The following is a 22426-nucleotide window of genomic DNA, read 5'->3' on the forward strand; positions in this document are numbered from 1 at the left end:
TCCTGAAAACCTTTAGGTGTTAATATTAAGGTGTTAATATCTTTAATATTTGCAAGTTATTGTTTAGCGCTAATTAGTTAGAATGTAACAAGTGGTGTACCAGAATTGAGATAATTAAGCCACACGAACAATCTTATTTAGATCTTTTTAATTTTTTAATTCTCTTTTGCTCCAATACTTCGTAAAATTAATCTTCGTTAGCTACTACACTTCATAGAATGACAAGAGATAATTTGTCTTATATAACGTTTCATTCATAAAATCTATCATTAAAGTATATCTTCATAAAAATATCATTCCATACTAACGGTATATTTGGTGTCATACGAGATAACAGTTACCAGTGATGACATATGTAACTTTATAAAGATATCTCGTTTTATTATATATTAAAAGAATGTACTCATTGCTGCTATATTTCAGATGAAAAAAAGGAGGCAACGATTTTACAGTAAAATCGTTCGTTTACAACTGATTCATTTACATTTCATGATAATACTGTGCATTCTGAATATGCTATGATTTGGTTTAAAATAATAAATAGTCCATTCTTGCATACTATTGCTCCGGCTTTACTTGTATTTTCGATATTGGTATAAATAGAAAGACAATTAATGTCGTTCGAGTCTATTTTCGGATCATTTATATTACGTTTAATCCATATAGTTATTATATGAGACATAGTATCGTAAAATTTGGAAGAATAAAACGTTCGTACAGGATGTACATTTTATAAGAACTCCAACAAATCTGCGTGTGCACCTAAAATACAAACCGATAGTGATTGTTCATAAGTTTATATACATTATCTAATGTCAATCGAAGGTATCAATTCTTTTTCTCCATAAGAGTACTTTTTCATTTATATGTGTTCAAAAATACATGTGTTCAACCGTGAAGCATATGTCACCTACAACGAAAAAGAGTTTTCCTATACTTAATATTTCCTTTATATACCTATGAAAGTCTATTCTTCGCGTAGTATGAAATTATGAATAAATCTGGAATATTGTTCAATCTGAAAAGAAAAATAACTTATTGACATCATTCATTGATACGAGATTCAGAATGTTTGTTTTGTCTTGCAGAGAAAGAAGGCAGCCCTTTCTTTTAATGTGAAATAGAAAGCGAAAATTTGAAAACAGATTTTTTGGAAATTTACTTGCAAATATCGTTTTCAATATCGTGATTTTCTTCCCAATGGTACTGTACTTTCAAATTTTCCAGTATCCCTCTAAAAACAAAAAGTCGAACCTCGTTATCATTAACATAGGCATTACAAGGAAGAGAAGTATTAGAAAGCAGCTCCTTCTTATTATGGATTTCTTTATAATCGTGTAAATAAGAAATTCCGGAAATTTTTTCCTCAAGAATTTAATTCTTGTGTTTTGATTGATAATTATTACACTGCATACTAACTTTTCGCATACTGTTCGCGTCTAACAATTTCCTAATAATAACTACTTCAAAATTACATATGTTCTTGCACGAATTCAAAAGTACGTATGATACAATTACAATTGATTCTAAAATAATAATTATTTAAAGATATTAAGATACTAATTAAACGTTTCACTATATTTCAAAATCTGGAACAACAAATTTTTATTTATAAAAAATGAAACTGTCTTTATATATTCTTTGTCATGATGCTATTTCTTATTACCATGTCGCCATTTTTTAAAATTCATTTTGTTATCTCTACGCAATATGAAAATTCATATACTGCTTAATATTTTTTACATATTATCCATCCACCGCATGATATCTCCTGAAAAATCAAAATATTAATGTTATATTATTACAATGCTTCTTAAATTTCAATTTTTGACAAATTTGAAATCCAATATATTTTGCACAATTATTATTTATCAAAAAATTCTAAGTTAGTAACTTTCTTTTCAAATGGCAAATAACATATACATTGACTTACCTGTAAGTTTTTGTTCCTAATCATAATTTCCTCTTATAGAACATCGTTATTGTTCTCATAATTACTACCAGTGTCATAGATATTGTAGTGGCTACAACTGAATTAATAGAAAATGATAAATAACTGTGTATAACAATGACACATAACTTTTACTTACATATCAGTCGATAAGGGATTACTGTGATATCCTGTTGATGTTTCTTAAGGCACTTGATTAGGTGCGATACGGTATCATTCCTTATGGTATACTGTAGATAAGTATTTTAGAAAATAACAAGAATAAATGTAAATTATTCAGAGGTTCCAGTTTCGGCTTAGACATAAATACAGGACCATTTGCAAAGAAGAAAGGGTGCGTTTCTACAGCCTCGTTATAGTAACCATGAATACCAATCTCTGAATTACTGGTTACTAAACATAAATATCCTATAAAATTTAATATATTTCTTTAATTTGTAATACATACATGAGATAGTAGTTCTAAATTATGAATCATCCTACCTGTGATATTACACTTTTCCTTATAATATCATCACTCAAGTGAACAACATTAAGATCATGTAAACCATGTCATCCTATCTTACTGTGAAGATACTTAGTTATGTTATCTAACGTTACAAAAATATCATCAAATTCAAGTCCTTTTATTCACATCACATGGCCACGGCGATCTGGTTCTTCGTTATATAATGTTCTAAAATTTGTCGTATATATAGGATGTACAAACCGTGATATCAAGGTATCAGTTCTTCCTTCCCAAGGGACAGTTTCATTAAAATTCTGATAGAAATAAAGATTAATTATTAATATTCTAACAATCATATATGTTAAATACATTATAGTCAACGATATATACCTGAGCGAATGTAGGGGTGATTCCTTGATAATTATAAATGTCATCAGCCCACATCATTGTGCCACTTCTTTGTACTCCAGCTTCTAGATTAACAGCCTAAACAAACATACAAAATTTTATAGAAGCTGTACAAAATATAGTATATATGCGCAATATTGAAGCGTTCAAGGGAATATAAAGGTAATGTACATCACATACACGTGTACTCTCATGCAACAAAATACAATTAGATTTAATAGTATAAGCTCTTTTGTTCATCATAATAGATTGGAAATTTAAGTGTCTTACGAGGGTGAGTAAAAAGTTACCCGCTCTGTCGGTGTAGAATTTATTTTAAGCAATTGTCAAAAAAGACATACATCATTTTTTGACATAATCACTCAATTTCTGTATACACTTTGTCCATTTGCTGAAGGACCTTCGTATTTTCTCGTTAAAAAATGTTTTGGGCTGAGCTGCGAACCACGAATGCATCGTCGTCTTCACCTTTTCATCAGCTTTCTCGGCATCCATCTCGCACAAACTTTTTAAAACCCAAATCTGTCGTGCACTATTCCATAAGCACAGCCGTGGCTGATTTGCAAATGATTTGCCACATTATCCAGTGTCACTCGTCTATTCCATAGAGCATAAGTTCATGAGCACGTTCAATGTTGTCGTCGTGGATGTGGACGGGCGTCCAGCTGTTTTTTCATAACACTTGTGCGATCTTCTTTGAACTTTTGTGCCCATTCAAACACACTTCGTGACAAAACACTTTCTCCATAATGTGCATTAAATCTTTGATAAATATAGGCATCAAACATAACTTCCGACCACAAGAAACGAATCACAGCATCCTGCACTGTTTTCCTGCAAATCGCCATTGCAAAGCGCCATTACTCGCGCAACGGTCACAAACGAATTGACGTAACACAATGAAACCTGCGCAACAGCACTGAACAGATATTGACGTCATACGAAGAGTGCAGATGGATCAATACGGTCCACAGAAGTTTTAACTATCTGGAGTGCGGATAAATTTTTACCGAGAGTCGTATAGGAATCTATAATCTGTAAGTACACCTTTGGCTGAATGGAAATTTCTCTTACATATAGTCAAAAATGCAGAAACAGTGTATTGAATTGGAAAGTGATAAAAAATAAGCGAAGTTTCGAGGTTGCATGTGATTGCATGAGTACACAGGACGTTTTTAGCGAATAAAAAATAATTTTGAAAGACACGAGACTTATCTTGTATTTTATGCACTCTCTGTGTCTGAATCTCCAGAAGCACTCTATCTTATGAAGTGTTTTAGATTAGCCGGAAAATTTTGTATGTACATACAAGAAGTATACGATCTAAGTGAAATATTCCATTATTCTCTTGATACAACAGAAACGAAATTTACAGAACTTCTCAGAAAGTTGGTTTATTATTACCAAATTAATAGAATTAATATACGTTTATCATCTTTACATACCTAAGTCGTGAAGGTTTATCGTGCGTAGAAAATTAGTGTCGTTTCAAAGTTACATTTCGTACATTTTAAGCCTATAATTTGTAACGTACAAAACAATGTAAATTTGAGCTGTTTCTTATCTCCACAATAAGAAAATCCAACTTTACGTTTTTTACACAATGATATTTATGGAACAGTAATATCATATTATTGCATCGCTTGGAGAATGAAGTCAAGGTACGATGTGACCCTAGTGTAAACGCTGGGATAGCCAGCTGTGCCGCACTTATAAGCGTAAGACACAATACCTATTAAATAGGAGGTTAATTCATGTTGTATCAGCAGTGGTCCGCCGCGGTCAGCCTGAAAGGATCGTTAAATTTTTAATCAAAGATACTGAAATATATCGATCGAATTGTATTGAAATTATACTTATATACAGTAATAATCTTCTATTGATTTGTGTATAGAAATACTCCAATTTATAATGTACATGTTATATGTATTTTGAGCAAAACTAAGATTAGAAGGAAATTAGATTAAATACCATAATGAGGTGTGAGAAGTGGGCAAAACTATTAAATTGTGTTTATCTATTATTTCTAATGTTTAAGACGTCGATTTGATGTTAATTCGAATTGACGTGTCTTCAGATACCGTATAGTTTGTAGTAACTCTGTAACTTAATTACCGTACAAGAATCCTCTCCACCCTGAGCATGTTCGGCGCATATTATACCATCAGTGATATCAGGTGCATTAGGAAATTTGGAATAAGCTATTTTGCATTCGGCGTTCTTAATCACTGGCATTTGTACTTCCATTAATGCATTACGTCGTGGTCGTCCTACGAAGAAAATAAGAAAGATATTTAAGACTGGAACTGTTTAATTTTATTATAAAATTGATATCACTTACTATATCTTAACGCTCTGCATCCAGCATCAAGGGGGTTATAGCCGACGAAGTTGCTCTTTCGTAGGGGCTCTTTCGTACAAATGGGATATACGTACCCTGAAAAATAAAAAAATAAATGAAAATGCAGGAAACGAATGACGAAAAGTATGAGAAAGAATTGTACACGCTTTATGACACAATATATGTGTACAGTAAGAAATTTCAGGATATGATACTTCAGTAATACTCAATAGCATATATATATATATATATTTGAGGAGTTACTCGAAAATGGCACCTCCTCCACCAATCTAAGAATGGCAATATTATGATTGTGTATGTTTTCTATTCCATCCATATGTGCACAATGTGCTGCGGTCAAAACATGCCTAGCCGATATCAGGGAACCTACGCACTTCCATAGTGGTTTGTCTGGGTTTCGGGGATTACGAAAACCTAATGCAGCGATCCATGGCCAAGCGCCTAAAATGCAATAGTCATAGTTGTGAATATACATAATTTTTTCTCACATAACGAGTAACAACGATTATTACCTGTTCGATATTCGATCATACAGCAGACGATAAGTACATACGTACAAATACTCTGAAATAGAGATTTGATAAAGACAGAAATTAAATTTTTATTCCAGTGGAATACAAATTATTAAATAATTCTATATAATTTCTATTTGAACTATACTGAACTATAAAGTTCAAACGTGTAATTTCTGCCCTAACAGTTTTTGATCTCTATCCATATTATTACTCCTATATCAATTTTTTATTTCAAGCAAAAAGATACTCTTCCTAACATGAAGTAAAAGAAAGAAATAATTCAAGTTAATAAGTAAAGTTACTACCGATAAAATCATAGCATTATTATTTAGTCTAATTGAAATGTACATTGATGTGCTGTTTAATGCCTTTAAAGTTCATTCTTTGCAGTAAATGGCTTATTATTAATCGGAAAGAAAGACATAAAACGTACCAAGTTCAGCTGGTTTACCATCGACCACCCTGGTATGAGAGACGTTGCTAAAACCACGGTATGGTGGTCGCAAAGCCTTATACTTATACACAGTTTTTATTAAAATTTCTCTCTTCTCTTTGTTTGGATCGTTCGGACAGCAAACGATCGTAACATTGCCCTGGTATCTGCACACTGATCGTCTATAAAAATCGGTGGCTGTACGGTACTGTATCTGCCATATTTCTTGCAGAGGTTTACATTTTCTGTAGTCAAGGCACCTGCCTTCTTGATTGTCCGGTGTGGTACATTCTGGATCAAACAATTTTAAAACATTTATGCAGTTCAAAGATGCGTAAGAAAGCGACACCGATTACTCAACTTTCGAAGTAAAAAGCCGATCAAGTCCACCGGATTGCCCTACAGACACGTATTAATCCGTAAGAGTTAGTCATCATGTTGATAATAATTATCTAAAGAAACTTTTCACGTGAAAATATAAAATTTTAATTGATTAGATATTGTGTTAGCCATACTTAAGAAAGAAAATGAAAATGAATGAAATGAAAGAAAAGGACTACCTTCAACCTCATTTTTTAAATAAACACTTTGTCAGTTTTGCGGTAAATAAATTCTTAGGAATTCAGGACAGTTTTTAGTGAATCATTTTGTTTCGACCGTTCGCGGAGAGACGCGATCGCGAGATAGCACGTCAACGAGAGTTGTAAGTTCCCGTTACGATTAAATAATCGACGCCACGAACTGATCGATCCCCTTATTTCGATTATGATAATAAGGGTAGTTCAATGAAATTCCACGGAATTAACACAAATAAATTAATGTTTATTTCAACAACTTATTAACTAGAAAGATATAAAAGGAACAAAAAAAATGTAACTGCGTTTTGGTTGATAAGTAATGCGCGACATACCACATGTGTTGACGGTTCGACTTCTCGAAAAGTTCTGAACGCCTTTCGATTTTTTTCGTTTTTTCTGGAAGGCGACCCCCACTACGTTCGGATCACGCCACATTCTTTTACTGCGAGGTAAAATACGGGCCACGAGTCGACGTTTCTGGAAGTCGCCCTGCTTAATGAACCACGCGCTTGCCACTACAATGTTTGTTTGCCGGGCAGACGCGACGATCCGTCTGCGACATTATAGTGGCGCGATCGATAGTTAAGAATATGACCTATGGTAAGCCGCATGGCGTAACATTCTCCCCCCGTTGAGAGGGTACCGATCAAACTAGGGAGGTGTGGTTGAAGTTCCCATCTTATTTCGTCTCGGTGGCTAGTTGTTCGGGTTTCTCGAGATCGGGTTGAATTGGCAGTGGGACAAGCCTTTTGACGCCCCGATCCAAAATGCTCTTTGCCGTCTGAACTGTAGCTGTCCGGATGACACCATCGGCGCCTGGATGAACCTTGATAACTCGGCCCAGAGGCCAATGCATGGAGGGAACGTTGTCCTCTCTGAGGATGACGATTGTGCCCTTTTGGATGCTGTGTCCACCCTTGCTCCATTTATTGCGGTTGGTTAGCTCGTTCAAATACTCCTTATGCCAGCGGTTCCAAAAATGTTGTTTAAGCTGTTGGATATGCTGCCATTTGGAGAGTCGGTTCGATGGAATGTCTCTGAAATCTCGATCACGTAAGCACATTAATGAATCGCCAATGAGGAAATGTCCGGGAGTGAGGGCTAGGAGATCATTTGGATCGGTGGAGATAGGAGTTAGCGGGCGGGAATTGAGGACTGCTTCTATTTCTATGATAAGAGTATTACGGTGTTAAGCTCATATGTTTCTGTTTCTCCACTCGCGCTGCGCCATAATATCCTTTGATATTTCCGATCCTCTGGTCGTACGAGGAATTGCCGATACATTTTCTCGATGTCGCCAGTGAGTACGTACTGATGAGCGCGGAATCTAATTAATATACAAAATAAATTGTGAGTTGATTCGAGAATATAGGATTTCCCCATTTTCATGATTATCGTGATTTTTGTATAAATATATTTTTTAAGATACTAATAATTAGGTAGTTATAAATTAGTATTATCAATTATTTTGCATTTATAATTCCGCCTCTAGTATAAGTGTTAATTGAAAACTAACTTTATGTTTCAAAAAGTACTAGCAAAGTCGTTGAGTAACAAGCCACTGATGCTAACACAAATAGCATTGTCGTGATTAAATATTTCTAAATATTCATTTTTCATTTTGAACCTGTAGAAACAATTTATTATATATACTATTAGCTAAGTAATTGCATATTTAATTAAGTCGAAATATAAAACTTAGTTATTTTAATAATTTAAAAAATAAAAAACTGACAAACATTTCAATTTAATTTATGGTTGGAACAAAAGACAGTTATTTTTCATTAATTGAAATATTGCAATGCAGAGTACTTTCCAAAATACGCCGAGAGTATTCCTGATGATGAAACGAGCGTTGCTTCATCGAACGCAGCTAAAGAAAACAACATCTATGTAGTTGGTGGTACGATGCCTGAAATAGAGGGCGATAAATTGTACAATACCTGTACTATTTGGGGTCCCGATGGAACGTTGATAGCAAAACACCGAAAGGTAAGTAATATATTCCTTTATGGCTTTGAATTTGAAAATATTGGGGTGAAGAAAGTGACTCTATCTAGGAATAATTTAGGAATATACATATGTACATACGTATACTATAACCAATTCTATAATTTACGGTTTATAAAATACGTTATGATACGGGAAACGCCCATTTTTGTTGTAATGTGTTTGTTGTTGTATAAATTTTTCACATACTTAAAATATTATTATACTTATTTTTTCTCCTTTTTAAACATTATTAAATGATAAGATTTTTTAATAAAAGAAAGTGATAAAAACGCTGTCAGTTATTAAATAAAAAGTAATTGAAGTTTAGGAGTTGGTAACTTTGATATTAAATTACAAAAGTTGCAGCAATAGAATTAGCGACTACATTTTTATGTTATTAGGTACATCTATTCGACATCGACATTCCTAATAAGATTACTTTTCGAGAGAGTGATTCACTCAGTCCTGGTAACTCCCTAACGACGTTCGATGTGGAGGGCTGCAAAATAGGTATTGGCATTTGCTATGATATTAGATTCGAGGAAATGGCACGCATTTATCGGAACAAAGGTACAGTAACTGAATCGATCAATACTTAACTAGCAAAAAATTAAATATCTTTCTTAAATATATTCTATATAAAATTAATATAATCTGTAACTCTGTATAAAAAGAAGCTTAATTTAAAAAACCAGTATATTTGCTGAAAATGAAACAAATAAAAGAATTAAAAGCACAATAAGAGGACTGTCCTCGCATATTCAGAAATGATGGAATGTGAACCGTGCAACTACGAAGTTAATTGGTATTCGGTGGCTTCATATTTCCTGCTTCTCTGAGTTAGGTTGCCAAATGCTGATATATCCAGCGGCATTCAATATGACCACTGGACCACTGCACTGGTCATTACTTCAGCGTTTCAGAGCGAATGATAATCAATTATACGTTGCCTGCATATCACCGGCTCGTGTTCCTTAAGCAAGTTACGTCGCATGGGGACATACACAGTTGACCAATCCCTGGGGAAAGATTCTTTACGATTTGGAAACTCAAGAGAATATGGCAGTCACCGATATCGGTAATTTACAGCTTAAAATTAAAAGCGAGAGATCCATGATGTAATTAATTTTTAGTCTCGTTAATTTATCGATTTAGCCATCTTCCTCTGTATTTGTTGAATTTATTAGTAAGCATTACTTATTACTTCGTATGTTTCTTTTTTCTATCAGATCTAAAAGTTGTTGAGGAAGTAAGGGCTCAGATACCTACATCTTCTCAGAGACGTACAGATTTGTACGACACTGTCTGTAAGAAGGAGTAACTCTACACTAAAACAGAAAATGTTTTTTTATAATATTTCTACTACGATATCCTTTTTCTGTGAATTATTACTAATTTCTTATCATTTGTACTACATGAATGACTCAATTAAGAAAACCAAAACGTTATAAATAATAATCTGTATATCTTGTGTATCAACATGTAATTGGATATTATAATAATATAGGAATGCTATAATAATATAGGATAATAATATAGGATAATAATATAGGAGAATAATAATATAGAAAAAAATACATGCTTTTAAACACCTTTAATATCGATCACATAAATTGTTATAATTCACAATGATTACGCATACATAAAAGACCCCTTGATAGTAAAATTTACGATCAAAAGGCAATTACGTATCGTTTAACAACATTTAATTTATAACACCTTTTAAACATTTAGACAGATTAACACATAACACTTCTTATATATAAACATCAATTCGAAGTTATCGGCTTGGAGAAATTGGTCGATTAATACCTGTAGATTGTCTGTCTCGATGAAAGACTTAAAGAGAGCAAAAACATGATAATGCCGCTAATATAATATTCCTTCTTTCTTGTATCTGTCTGCCTCTCAGGTCGTTTTACTAATTACAATAAGTAATTTCGACTTCTTTGCGCTCTCTTTTAACGCATTCGAGACCGAATGAAATTCATATCAGTCAGTAGGCAAGGGTATAATATACATATTTTATATATAACTTATGTAGTAATGTATATATCATGTTAATTTCATATTTTTTTCAATATAGAATTATTATATATATATATATATATATATATATATGTCGGAGATGAAATGAAAAACCGGAGCCTTCCCTATGCAATTTTGAGGAGGCCTTTTAGTGCTTTGGCCTAGATTTTATCATAACTGTAATTAAGTAATTGTCATCTGTAATTGTTTGACATTTGTGAAAAGCGAAAGTGGGTTCGAGGTGACAACTGGTCGCTGAACGTAGCCACGGTCACGGGATAAACGTTTTGCTTGATGAAGACAGAAATTGCCTAGTATCGGCGTTTGGATCTTTCTCGATGTTACCAAGGAGTATATAACAAACTTTTGACAGATATTGCCTAGCAACAACGATTGGAACCTTCTCGATGTTTCCAGCGAGAATATGACAAACAAATGCAGTCGTATTACGAAAAAGATTTTAATCAGAGAGGCATTCGTGTGGTCGCCTTGGAAAGTGATACATCGAGTAATTTTTCCGTGTGATTCAGTAAACGTATTTTTGTGTTATAAAATTGTTTAAAGTTTTCCCGTTGACCGTGTATTCGTTTGAACCCCGGATCATTGTTTATAGCGTAAATTAAATTCAATATTTGTAAATTTATCAATCGTTAATTTTCATTATTCGTTAAAATTAGTAAATCGTAAGATATATTATTCGTTTCTTTTATTGTTCGATAAAACTTATTATTCTTTAATCTAATTAATAATTTAATTTATCATTTGTTAATCAATCATATCATTTACAAAATTCATTATTCATAATATTTGTAAAACCTTGTTTATTCGTGTAAATATATTCTCTGTTTTGTAAAACAATGGCTAATTCAAACGAAGAATCGTTACGCGCCTTAAATCCTAATGTTAACCCGACATATATATATATGACTGTACATAATACATTATAGAATAACATAGTATATAATTTTATATTTTAAAAATATGAGGTATACTATTTAAGATTGTCATCGATTTAAAATCAAAGTATGAAAAGGATACCCTGGAGAGAGTAAAACACAGAATCATTCTAACTAAACATTCAGATCGTACCGACACCTAGGTATCGTCTTACAATTAAGTCTCGGTCTCGAATGGATTAAAATGAAATACATACTTGCAGCTTCAACATCTTCAATATCGAGGAGATTCAAACTTTACAAATAAATGTAAATTGCGATGTAAAACAAAGCGATGTAAAAAGGGAAAAAGGAGGAAAGAAGGAACAGGGAAGCAAAGAGAAGAAACGAATTTTTCATTTTCTCTTGCCAGGAATATAAGATGCTAAGTAATCTTCCTAAGTAATCTCCTCCAGCTTTTTCTAGTTTGCTCAATAATTATTAGTACATGTTAGGAAAACAAATAGAATTTTTGTTCTCAAGCGAGGTATAATTTAAATTTTGTATGTACACAAAAATGTTAAATATTTGTAATAAACATGGTATAATCAACTTTTTTACATAAAATTATATTGTATAGGCTATTGTTATTTAAACATTTTAAATTGGATAAAGAAAAAAAATGACGCAAATAAAACGTAGGACATTTTAATTAAAGAGACTAATATAGAGATTTATCTACTTAACTGTGATTAAATCATCTCCACTTAACGCTCTACCTCTTCTATTAATTATGCTTCGTTAAACTATGATTACAGAGGATGGGTTTTTTGATAAAATGACATTCTGACAAATATATATAGATCGATATATATAGATATAGATAGACAAATATATAGATTCTTACAACAGTAGTTATGAATGAACAGTAGTTATTGTATCAATTCCGTTCTTCAGAAGCTTCATTTGTGAAAAGACAATTCGCCAGAATATGGATTCACTGTAGTTATAGCTATAGGATTTCAATCTAGTTGACAGACTTGCTTTACGTAAAGAATATCTGTCTCTTGTTCTACCTTATCGCGATTCTCTCCTCATCTTATACGCTTTGTCGAGTGTCACGTAATTTTTGGGTTGGTTGGTGAAAATAAAATATAGTTGAGTCGTAACACAACTATTAACTTGGTTTTAATCAACCTTTATTATGAATTCAGCAATCACAATGTAACACGCACTGAGTTAACATAAATCACAATTCACTCCAACCACGTTATGTAAGACTTAGTTACAACAATACATTAAGTACGCGACTTATAAGAGTAGAGACCGACATAGATATGTTGACTATTCTAAGGATACAGAATAAGTGAAGTTTTACTGACGATACTGTGTCTGAGGAAAGCTAGGGGTGGGTGTGTCTAAGGACACGGGACTATCGGATTTGTTGATGACAATTTTGGTTAAGGAAGTGAGGGCAGTAGACACCATCTCCGATTGGATAATAGGACGGTTGGTAGACCAGGAAGGGTTTTAGCCGCCCTCGCGAGAAAGTTGCCAACGGAACATACCAGAAGTGGAGAAAACCAACTTTCTAAGCTAACACGTGGTAAACAATAAACGTAAAGGGAAATTTAAGACAGGAAATACTCGCTTGGTCCGAAGGACTTTAACTATAAAAATGCCAAGGCCCCTGGTGGGCACTTAAGACTATTGAGGGTGCGCGCCAAGGATATGCAGACATCTGGGTGCCATCCTGTCCGTGGTGTGTGGCCTGGTCTCTGATATGAATTGACGTTACACGAGCAAAGTAATATTGGCATATATCTCGGCTCTGGTTACAATCATTAGTTTCCGCCTAAACGGTTAGAATCACATAGCTCGCGCTCTACTCTCGTTTATTCAACATTCAGGCCATATGGTCGCATGCGACGAGTTTTATGTTAATTCCGACCGATTACAATACCTTTCTTTCGTTTACAAGGAACGACGAGACTGGCAGTTGCGTGATTTCCAATGCAAAAGCCGCGATATCTGCACGATAACCTAACCTGAACCGATTTTGTTGTACTATTCTTATGTGGACTTCGTTTGTACCACTTTCGTAACAAAAATAGAATACGTAGAACACAGCATTCCGTTATGCGATATTGTCGATTCATAACATCCGAAAAATCAGAGATAATTATTTCCCTACAGTTGTACATTTGTGTGAAAAATTACGAACGTAAAGTTGTTTGGTGCATGCACAGTCCTCCCCTCCCCTGCATTTGCGTGGACATGCTAGAAAGATTCACTTTTCCACGGTGAAACTGTATGTATTATAATTTCATTTTTACAAAGGTCGAACATCCTACTATGCATAAATTTAATATTAATATAAGCAGGTTTCGTGTTAGGTGTTACATCTGACGTATAAGCACACGTGTGTACGAGCCTTGGTTTTAAATGTCTTGTAGTAGACACCGAAAAGATTATTCAGATGGATATCTGACTCAACATCAATATTTTACTAGGAGATAACATGTTAAGAACACGTTGGTGGATGGCATGGGAGATGATGAATGAAGACATACTTCTGTGAGATACATAAAATAGTAGTCAAAACGTATTTTGGCGCTTGGGGACAGCAACAGCTTTTTTTTTTTTATTTATTTGTTGGAATTACAATCAATTCTCGCGTTGAGAATTTTCAGTAATTTTTCTGGCGTGGCGCAGTGACATGGCTGTTTATTTACAATAAGTTAATACTTATTATAGATAGGTATAATTTATAAGTATTATAAGTAAGTGCATATGCTTAATTTGGATAATTAAATGAATCTAACGTTTAGGTCTAGCGGGTAGTGCCTCTTCAGCCTGCGAATCTGGTCCGTCGTATCGAGTAGTCCAGTGATTAGGGGGTTTCGGTGTTTCTTGACTCTTTTGCTATATCTGTCGCTATATTTTGCTATTTCCTCTTTGACTGTAGGTATCTTGAGGTCGCGGTGGATGGTTTCGTTGGTAACATACCAAGGTGCGTCTATTAAGGCTCTTAGCGTTTTCGATTGGAATCGTTGTAGTATTTCGATGTTGGAGTTACTTGCTGTTCCCCATCGCTTCCTATATCCCTATATTCCGTACTTGCTTCGCTTGGTACTTTTATAATTTTCGTAGTTACAATAAAAAATTTAATTCTTAACAGATTAAAGATTTAACCTCTTGCTTTATAGTGTACAATAATTTTTTTCTTTTTCTTTTTTTTTTTTTTTTTTTGTATAGGTTATGTGATCCATAGTTTGAGTAACTAGTACATATATATATTTACGTGACAAGCTTTCATTTCAATCTATATTTAAGATTAATATTTTATCAGTTTCTGTTCGTAACAACATCGAAGTAGTCCATAAGTTTGAAGAGTATAATTAAGGAAGTTATGAAGCAAGAGGTTAAAGACAAATTCTGAAAGAGGTTATGTACAACTCAGTAGTACTGCTTTACATTACTTTGCGAATTACTTTTCAAGCATAAAAATAGTTTAACAGCCACTTATAGTTACTTCCTTACCATTACATTCATTAAATTCGTTTGATTTTGTAAACAAAATAACCACGCTGACCAGTCTCTTATTTAAAATAGAATTATTTTGTCATATATCCAACAGTTTACTTTCTCTTCGCTTTGTCTCGTATTACGACTTTATAACGGTGTTTCTTTAAACTTTAAACGATCGTAATAAATGTATTTACGGACGATGACTGATATCTGGTCTGTCTTAAAGTTTCAACTAATTAGTGCCCCGTTACTTTGGACGTTATGAAATGTTGTATAACCAAAGACTTATCTTCTCTTTTGGTAGTTGCATAAGAGAAGACTGAGCCATTGAAACGCTCGAATAGATTAGCTGATTCGCTTAACGTATTTTTACTTCCGACGAGCTAAACACAAGAGCAGAAAGCACATAAGGAATAATACAGAAACGTCAAACGTATACAGAAATATATTTCGTAAAAGCATTAGTACGTAACATGTCTTTATAATTCTATTTATGTATAGTAAAATGGCTTGTTTCCATTTTCATGAATTATAACTGACATTTCAAAGCATTCATGTAGATATGTAACTCTCGTTAATTAATAATTTAACAATGCGTCATGAAACGTATCATTTTCGTTTCTTCCTTTGTTTCGTTATACACAGGAACGAATTTGTAAATAAAGATGTATAATCAACGATAACATATGACAGCGAGTATAATAACTGTCAGCAAAGGAAGAGGTCGGTAAAATGATTGTGGTTGATTTCAGTGTATCGGTAAATAAGCTTCGACAGACGTTGCCGGGGGACTCGGTGTCGGTGAAACCGCGTCGATGAAATGATTGTCAGTGATTTAAAGATAACCCAATTTATTGATCTGTCTCCCCTTCATGGCGTTGTACGTCTCTCTATAAAACATATTCTACCTCGGAGGGCTGAAAAATTTAACTTTTTCTCACTGGACTGGACTGTAAGTAAGAAAATTGAAATGCAAAATCCACGTGTGAGCGCAACGGTTTAGATGGAAAGTTCGATAGGACAATTATGTATATTAGCCTGAAAGAAAGCTCGTGGCTTCGCACGCAACACGTAATTTCCCTCGCTGAAATAATCCTATTACAACGATACGATTTAAAATTTTCCTTAACAGACCTCGCAATGTAATTCTTCATCTACAATTTTTTATTCGGCCTGAAACAAGAGACTTTCGAAGCCTTATAGAGTCTCGCGAATCTAAAAGTCAGGTTTCAACGTATTTTCGCGTCTTATTCTATAATACTGAAGACATTAAAGGTGTTAACGATTATTGTCTCACTATGTACGTACATCAAACGAGTACTTACGTAAGAGACGAATGGAAATGGAAACAGCCGAGAATAATTGAAGATAATTTGAATACGTTCCAGGCTATAATACAATTTCTCGTGAACCGTAATTGATTCGCAGAAGGGAATTGCTGCTTCTCACGACTAGCAAAGTGTTTCGCAAAAAAAAAAAAAAGAAAAGAAAAATGGTATCGGAAGGATAGAAAAAAAGCGGTGGCCTACATCAAGCAATCTTCATGCCGATAATGCATTTATTATTCAGTTCGTTCATTTTCTATCGCGTAACAGACACTGGGATAACTGACAGAACGAGCGTATAAATCTTGCATCTCTCAACCTGACTTCTCCCAATTCGTATACTTCCATCCTTCGTATAAGTGACAATGAATCAGAAGAGTTTCATAGCAATATTGAACAACATACAGTCAACTACAACACCATTAGATACATCCACCATACAGTCAACTACAACACCATTAGATAACAGCAATACAATAGATTATAATTTTCTACGTGTCATTGATTCATCGTCATCATTTTCCATTTTTTTAGCATATGTAAAAACGTATCTGACGTAATCTTACCTCGCTCTTTGAGTACAAATATCCATTCAAATGAAACAAAGGGAAAAGAAATAAGAAAACAAACACTCACATACGAATCTTCATTACATAACTGTATGTACTCCTCGAGGTATAATTACTCAGACACGTTACAGCGTACCTTCTTCGTTCCCTGATGGCTGATGTTGATCGTTGACGTTTATAATGAAAGAATTTCGTCAACGGCGCCATCTGGATCCCTGTTGAAAAATTAAAATAGCCGCAACAGCACCATTAAGCTCATCACCCAGAGTAGCTTTTGTGGCTGAGTCGTGGAGGAATTATTATCATCAACGACATAAACTTTACCAGTTCCGGTAATGTTCTTTAGATGGTCCAGGCATTCGAACTCGCAACATCGCTTTCCAAGACGGAATTTCTTGCATGTCTGTAGTAAAAAGAAATCGAATCTGGTCCGTCGTATCGAGTAGTCCAGTGATTAGCGGGTTTCGGTGTTTCTTGACTCTTTTGCTATATCTGTCGCTATATTTTGCTATTTCCTCTTTGACTGTAGGTATCTTGAGGTCGCGATGGATGGTTTCGTTGGTAACATACCAAGGTGCGTCTATTAAGGCTCTTAGCGTTTTCGATTGGAATCGTTGTAGTATTTCGATGTTGGAGTTACTTGGACAGCAACAGCTGGTGATACTGTCATACACCTCCATTTATAAACTTTCGAAAATGTTGACCTTCAAACTTTAGTGTATTCTGTTTCACAGCACAAAATGTTTCCGAAACGTACGTTTATTGTTACAATGAACTTGACTAATGGCTCTGAAATACTATCCTTGAAAAAACAATGGGGGAATTGGAGCAAAAAAAAGAAGGAAATAAACAAAGACCTTGTTGGTTCGTAAAAATAAAATATGCTACAGGAAAAACTTTTTCCAACGGATTGAGATCCGACAAGCTATGACGCGAATCGAGCGTTTGTCTACAGGAGCGCATTTTCGGTGGATATATATGTCGGAATGACATTGGGGATAGGGTTGTCGGTGTTTGAGGAGTCTTCATTGAAGGTAGCCATCGTTGCGGTGTAACGAAGATACGATTTATTGACACAGGTATGAATAACACAGGTTTGACAATCTACCACGGCGGTGAGACGTCCGCGACACTAGTGACAGTGGTCTCCGGTTCAATAACGAATCCGCGGCCAACGGGATGACAGATGGGCGTTCTCGCTGAATCTAAGTCTGACTCGTAAAAATAATTGCTGAGCGTAAAAACGTTACTCTTTGGTCGACGGGAGCGCGTAAAAGAATGCCCGTCCCGTCCCGATGATGCCACAGAGGAAAACTATAATGGGGTGTGTCTAAGGACACGAGATCATCGGATTCGTCGAGGAAAGCCTTCGTTTAGGAAGTAAGGGAAATTGACGTTGCTGCTAATTGGTCAATCTCCATATCGGTGGTTAGAAAAAGATGCTAGCCGCCCTCGAGGGAAAGTTGCTAGTGGGAGACGCCGCTCGTTGAAAAATATGTCTCCCCTATCTTCCCGTAGTTGGGACAAAGACTGTTTGTCTGTTTGAAGGACTTTAGTTAACTAAACCTTAAGATTTATAACGGGCCCTCGGGCTAGCCGAACATGTACTGCGGAGACGCATCGACATCTGGCAATCATCTTACTCGAAGAATAGGGTCTGCGTGTGGCGAGCCACGGGACAGAAACCGTTGGAATGTTTACTGTCGCGTGTCGCCACGAATATTTCTTTTAAGGAGAGCTATAGAATTACTCCATACCTTTGTTAGGCAAAGCGTTCATCCCTTGACCGCGGCTACGTTGGGCGACAGACTGTCACCTCGAGCCAAAGTTCACCGTCACTAATCTCGAACAATTACAATCGGATTGAATAACTACAATAGTTTAGTTACAGTTATAGTAGACTTTAGATTGCAATGTTGCGGGGCTATCCAAAGGTTCCGGTGTCCTTTCATCTCCGACATATAGATATACATGTATATGTGACGAAATATACTAAAGCAATATTGACCCTTTGTCGCTGAAAGTATCAAACTACAAAACTTTCTTTCAAATTTTCAGAATAAGGAAATCAGGATCATGATAAATAATTGGAACATAATTAAAAATAATATATCTTCTCTATAAGATAATGAATACATTGGTTCATTTAATTTTTATGGATATTCAAACGCTTCTGTGAAATGAAACGTCAAGATTATAGAGTATAAAATTCATAGCTATGAAATAACTAAAACTCTGATGTATTATTAAAAATATACGTTAGGTTGTATGTAGTGATACATACAAAGATTACATGTACAAACCCATAATTAACACAATGCTACCGCAACCATTCTGCAATCTACCTTGCCCAAAACACTCTCCCAGTCACCTCCAAACTCTTCAATTCTCTCCACCTAACCACCCACAAACCATTCACAAACATGCAATTCTCGACAAAAGAAGAACTTATCGTCAGTTGTCCTTAACATCTCGTTCATTCATTTGGTCCCTATCCCCCTATTTCCTCCCACTGCGATGATCGCACTACATTTTTCCACGTCTCTATTCTATTCTCTGGATGATCTGAATTCTCGAGCAGTCGAGTGACGATTGATCTGTACAATTGATCGATTTCTTTTTACTACAGACATGCAAGAAATTCCGTGTTGGAGAGCGATGTTGCGAGTTCGAGTGCCTGGACCATCTGAAGAACGTTACCGGAACTGGTATAGTTTATGTCGTTGATGATAAGAATTCCTCCACGACTCAGCAACAAGAGCTACTCTGGGTAATGAGCTTAATGGTGCTGTTGCGGCTATTTTAATTTTTCAACAAGGATCCAGATGGCGCCGTTGATGAAATTCTTTCATTATAAACGTCAACGATCAACATCAGCCATCAGGGAACGAAGAAGGTACGCTGTAACGTGTCTGAGTAATTATACCTCGAGGAGTACATACAGTTATGTGATGAAGATTCGTATGTGAGTGTTTGTTTTCTTATTTCTTTTCCCTTTGTTTCATTTGAATGGATTTTTGTACTCAAAGAGCGAGGTAAGATTACGTCAGATACGTTTTTACATATGCTAAAAAAATGGAAAATGATGATGATGAATCAATGACGCGTAGAAAATAATAATCTATTGTATTGCTGTTATCTAATGGTGTTGTAGTTGACTGTATGGTGGATGTATCTAATGGTGTTGTAGTTGACTGTATGTTGTTCAATATTGCTATGAAACTCTTCTGATTCATTGTCACTTATACGAAGGATGGAAGTATACGAATTGGGAGAAGTCAGGTTGAGAGATGCAAAATTTATACGCTCGTTCTGTCAGTTATCCCAGTGTCTGTTACGCGATAGAAAATGAACGAACTGAATAATAAATGCATTATCGGCATGAAGATTGCTTGATGTAGGCCACCGCTTTTTTTCTATCCTTCCGATACCATTTTTCTTTTCTTTTTTTTTTTTTGCGAAACACTTTGCTAGTCGGGAGAAGCAGCAATTCCCTTCTGCGAATCAATTACGGTTCACGAGAAATTGTATTATAGCCTGGAACGTATTCAAATTATCTTCAATTATTCTCGGCTGTTTCCATTTCCATTCGTCTCTTACGTAAGTACTCGTTTGATGTACGTACATAGTGAGACAATAATCGTTAACACCTTTAATGTCTTCAGTATTATAGAATAAGACGCGAAAATACGTTGAAACCTGACTTTTACATTCGCGAGACTCTATAAGGCTTCGAAAGTCTCTTGTTTCAGGCCGAATAAAAAATTGTAGATGAAGAATTACATTGCGAGGTCTGTTAAGGAAAATTTTAAATCGTATCGTTGTAATAGGATTATTTCAGCGAGGGAAATTACGTGTTGCGTGCGAAGCCACGAGCTTTCTTTCAGGCTAATATACATAATTGTCCTATCGAACTTTCCATCTAAACCGTTGCGCTCACACGTGGATTTTGCATTTCAATTTTCTTACTTACAGTCCAGTCCAGTGAGACCAAGTTAAATTTTTCAGCCCTCCGAGGTAGAATATGTTTTATAGAGAGACGTACAACGCCATGAAGGGGAGACAGATCAATAAATTGGGTTATCTTTAAATCACTGACAATCATTTCATCGACGCGGTTTCACCGACACCGAGTCCCCCGGCAACGTCTGTCGAAGCTTATTTACCGATACACTGAAATCAACCACAATCATTTTACCGACCTCTTCCTTTGCTGACAGTTATTATACTCGCTGTCATATGTTATCGTTGATTATACATCTGTATTTACAAATTCGTTCCTGTGTATAACGAAACAAAGGAAGAAACGAAAATGATACGTTTCATGACGCATTGTTAAATTATTAATTAACGAGAGTTACATATCTACATGAATGCTTTGAAATGTCAGTTATAATTCATGAAAATGGAAACAAGCCATTTTACTATACATAAATAGAATTATAAAGACATGTTACGTACTAATGCTTTTACGAAATATATTTCTGTATACGTTTGACGTTTCTGTATTATTCCTTATGTGCTTTCTGCTCTTGTGTTTAGCTCGTCGGAAGTAAAAATACGTTAAGCGAATCAGCTAATCTATTCGAGCGTTTCAATGGCTCAGTCTTCTCTTATGCAACTACCAAAAGAGAAGATAAGTCTTTGGTTATACAACATTTCATAACGTCCAAAGTAACGGGGCACTAATTAGTTGAAACTTTAAGACAGACCAGATATCAGTCATCGTCCGTAAATACATTTATTACGATCGTTTAAAGTTTAAAGAAACACCGTTATAAAGTCGTAATACGAGACAAAGCGAAGAGAAAGTAAACTGTTGGATATATGACAAAATAATTCTATTTTAAATAAGAGACTGGTCAGCATGGTTATTTTGTTTACAAAATCAAACGAATGTAATGAATGTAATGGTAAGGAAGTAACTATAAGTGGCTGTTAAATTATTTTTATGCTTGAAAAGTAATTCGCAAAGTAATGTAAAGCAGTTCTACTGAGTTGTACATAACCTCTTTCAGAATTTGTTCTTAACCTCTTGCTTCATAACTTCCTTAATTATACTCTTCAAACTTATGGACTACTTCGATGTTGTTACGAACAGAAACTGATAAAATATTAATCTTAAATATAGATTGAAATGAAAGCTTGTCACGTAAATATATATATGTACTAGTTACTCAAACTATGGATCACATAACCTATACAAAAAAAAAAAAAAAAAAAAGAAAAAGAAAAAAATTATTGTACACTATAAAGCAAGAGGTTAAATCTTTAATCTGTTAAGAATTAAATTTTTTATTGTAACTGCGAAAATTATAAAAGTACCAAGCGAAGCAAGTACGGAATATATGCGGAATATGAATCGCTCAACGAACCAAAGAGCGGCTCAGTGACAAAATTAGTAAAGCAAA

The 22426-nt window shown here is 34.7% G+C and overlaps 1 protein-coding gene and 1 long non-coding RNA gene across 4 annotated transcripts; one reads left to right on the forward strand and one right to left on the reverse strand.

Annotated features, from left to right (window-relative positions):
• The first annotated feature begins 3740 nt into the window (after positions 1–3740).
• Positions 3741–11759, forward strand: LOC143304726 (uncharacterized). Of its 2 annotated transcripts, XR_013061381.1 has the most exons (3): positions 3741–3844; positions 6350–9765; positions 9917–11759. It is a non-coding gene; the product is annotated as an uncharacterized LOC143304726 (long non-coding RNA). The 2 variants fall into 2 exon arrangements; XR_013061380.1 differs by lacking the exon at positions 3741–3844 and having other exon boundaries at positions 5763–9765.
• Positions 4225–5658, reverse strand: LOC143304725 (venom serine protease Bi-VSP-like). Of its 2 annotated transcripts, XM_076627250.1 has the most exons (3): positions 5149–5655; positions 4923–5077; positions 4225–4594 (listed from the first exon to the last, which is right to left on the reverse strand). In XM_076627250.1, exons 2-3 carry the CDS (start codon positions 5052–5054, stop codon positions 4439–4441), a joined length of 288 nt encoding a protein of 95 aa, XP_076483365.1. In that variant the 5' UTR covers positions 5055–5077; positions 5149–5655; the 3' UTR covers positions 4225–4438. The 2 variants fall into 2 exon arrangements, with proteins under 2 accessions (XP_076483365.1, XP_076483364.1); XM_076627249.1 differs by having other exon boundaries at positions 4923–5658.
• Positions 11760–22426: the final 10667 nt, after the last annotated feature.

The sequence above is a fragment of the Bombus vancouverensis genome, unplaced genomic scaffold (assembly GCF_051014615.1).
Source record: "Bombus vancouverensis nearcticus unplaced genomic scaffold, iyBomVanc1_principal scaffold0052, whole genome shotgun sequence".
Taxonomy (NCBI): Eukaryota; Metazoa; Arthropoda; class Insecta; order Hymenoptera; family Apidae; genus Bombus; species Bombus vancouverensis.

Coding starts and splice junctions, on each gene's coding strand:
- LOC143304725 (XM_076627249.1), bottom strand. CDS start 5,054: ATGGAAGTACAAATGCCAGTGATTAAGAACGCCGAATGCAAAATAGCT. Junction 4,595..4,922: donor GTGGAGAGGATTCTTGTACG/GTAATTAAGTTA, acceptor CGATCCTTTCAG/GCTGACCGCGGCGGACCACT.